This window comes from Trachymyrmex septentrionalis, unplaced genomic scaffold (assembly GCF_001594115.1).
Source record: "Trachymyrmex septentrionalis isolate Tsep2-gDNA-1 unplaced genomic scaffold, Tsep1.0 scaffold127, whole genome shotgun sequence".
NCBI classification, from domain to species: Eukaryota; Metazoa; Arthropoda; class Insecta; order Hymenoptera; family Formicidae; genus Trachymyrmex; species Trachymyrmex septentrionalis.
In genome coordinates, this window is record NW_017304406.1 from 646,534 (window position 1) to 649,000 (window position 2,467).

General features: G+C 34.1%; 1 protein-coding gene across 1 annotated transcript in view; it reads left to right on the plus strand.

Moving 5' to 3' along the window:
• Positions 1 to 1,468: 1,468 nt before the first annotated feature.
• LOC108756466 (ATP-binding cassette sub-family F member 2) overlaps positions 1,469 to 2,467 on the plus strand; it is a 4,809-nt gene continuing 3,810 nt past the window's right edge. Inside the window, exons 1-2 of the mRNA XM_018500302.1 lie at positions 1,469 to 1,675; positions 1,990 to 2,168. Coding sequence (XP_018355804.1) covers positions 2,000 to 2,168 — 169 coding nt within the window. The 5' untranslated portion in view covers positions 1,469 to 1,675; positions 1,990 to 1,999. The remainder of the gene's footprint in view (positions 1,676 to 1,989; positions 2,169 to 2,467) is intronic.

The window sequence follows — 2,467 nt, forward strand, 5'->3', positions numbered from 1 at the left end:
TTTGCATAGAAGTGCAGTGTTACACGTGGAAAATGCAACGATTTATCGATGCACGTGAGAACTTGCACGGTTTGCGAGTGATGGTATTCAGAATGTAATTAAATTTTTTATTATAAATAGAATTATGCAATTGAGACATTATTTGAATACATATGCATATAGTTTAGGGACAATGTATAAAGAAATTAACTTATTTTCTTCGACTTTTTCTAATATCTTTTATGAAAATCCAAGTTCAACAGTATAAATGTACGACGTGTACAAGAACTTTATTATATCATTATTCATTATTAATTTGCAGTTAACGGTTATCTTGATATTTAAGTAGATATGCAAGTATCTACTGTATCTTAAATTCCTTCTTCTTTCTTTCTTCATTTTTCCGTGTACTTCATTCACTAGCTTAACTCTTTCGATTTTATTTACAATAATATCTAGAGATACATAAATGCACAACGAGAAGAAACACGTTTGTTTTCACGTCTTCTTTTTTATTGATTATCCATTAAGCAATCTTAAGTGCAAAATTAAATTTTACTAAAAGTCATTAAATAGAAATTAACGTTCAGTCGAGCATTAAATTATATGCAATATCTGAACCTTTCGAGCAAGCGACCGTATATCTCGAGATATTTATTTGATTATGAAAGACAAACTACATATAAATCTTAAAATTAGTCTGTGAATATCTCACTTTTTTTAATTAAAAGAAATATATAAGTTGGTAAAAGTGAATTAAGCTCATATTAATAATTATTGAGCCAAGCTAGCAATTTACATTGCATCTATTAAATTTTGCAAATCTAAACAGCAATTCATTGGAATGCAAAAATAAGGAAGCTAACTGAATGAAAAAATAAAAGTATACATGTTTATGAATTACTCCAAGATAATCTTCTAAAAAATGTAACAATATAATTCGTTTATTCGGCAATTATAGAGTATACAGCCATTTTACAAAACTTCTTTGTCTCTCAAGTACAATTTAATTTTAATGTGCATATCCAAAATACTGTCGCATCCAAAATATTGTCGCATCTTATTTCTAAGAACTATAGAGAAAGGTTTCTTCAATTAAAAAAAAAATTTGTTTAAATCAAAGAAATTGTATTGCATGTTAAACAAAAGTTTCTTTGTTTTAAATGTTATTTCTTAAAAAATAAATCAAATAAATTTTTTCTTTCCCTCGAAGGTATTTCACTTCAATTAAAAAAGTTTATTAAAAAATATAATCGAATGACCATGAAAGGAACGATTTTTTTTTCAATTTATATGTAATTTTTCTTAAATATAATTCTAAAAGCTTACGCCACATTTACTTACAAACAAGTTTAAAAATCCTTGATTGTACGTAAAACAAAAAAAGTAAAATAATTATAATATTTGCAATAAATCTTTCCGAACGCGATTTTCGGTACATGTGGTGTCATCTAGCCGCTTACGCGTCAAACTCTGCTATGAAGTTTGACGGTTTTTCCTCTATTCGTCCGACGCACGTGCGGATTCGCGTGTCGTACGGATCGTTCATTTTTTGGCGCACAATTAGATACTAATAATTATCCGCGGACAATCTCGCGTGTGGTCATAGATTCACTAGATCATTAAGCGGATCACACGGAAGGGTAGTAATCTCGAGAGGCATCGCGACGATCTGGAATCTCGTTTGTTCATCTAGGTGAGTTCTCGAATCCGCTCATGTTTCGTTGCTCTTTACAACGGCTGTTCACCGTCTGTTCGGTCTCGTTTCATCTCGTTTCATCTCGTTTCATCTCATCTCGCGTTATTTCGCGTCGCAACCGTTTCATGACTTAATCGGCGATGCGATACCGTACGTCAGTTCTCGCTTCCTTTCCCGTAGTATTTTCCCTTTGCGAATAACGCATGTGCCTAACCTATGCCTTACGTAACGCGCGAAAACGCCGTGGACCGATCGCTGGCTTTCTTTTCCACGCCACGGATACCGTAACCGCAACCGCCGGTAAATTCCAGGTGAAAGGCAATGCCGTCCGACGCAAAGAAGAAACAGCAGCAGAAGAAGAAGGAGGCTGCGAAGGCGAGGCAGTCCGGCAAAAAACCGCAGAGCAATAATCAGAAGGCAGCTGAGGACGGCAAGGAGCAGAGCCCTTGCGTGCAGAATGGCACCAACGGCACGGCTATTAGCGCCGAAGGTAAGACAAAGGAGCTTGTCATTGCTTCCCGCCCATTCCCGCCTTGCAAGGTCCGAATACACTTACATCCAAGCTGCTTTTTAATTATTTTTGAATGACAGCCAACATTTAGTCAGAAACTTGATATTTAAAATTCCTAAGATATATTTCTAAAAAATATGTTGAAGAATCTTTAGTTTGACATTTCCGTGTTGCTCTGGTAGTAATAGACTGTCAAAACATTATTGAATTCTCAGTGTATTTCCTAGAAGTTTTTTAATATATATATATATATATATAGCTTATGACAAAATAAATTA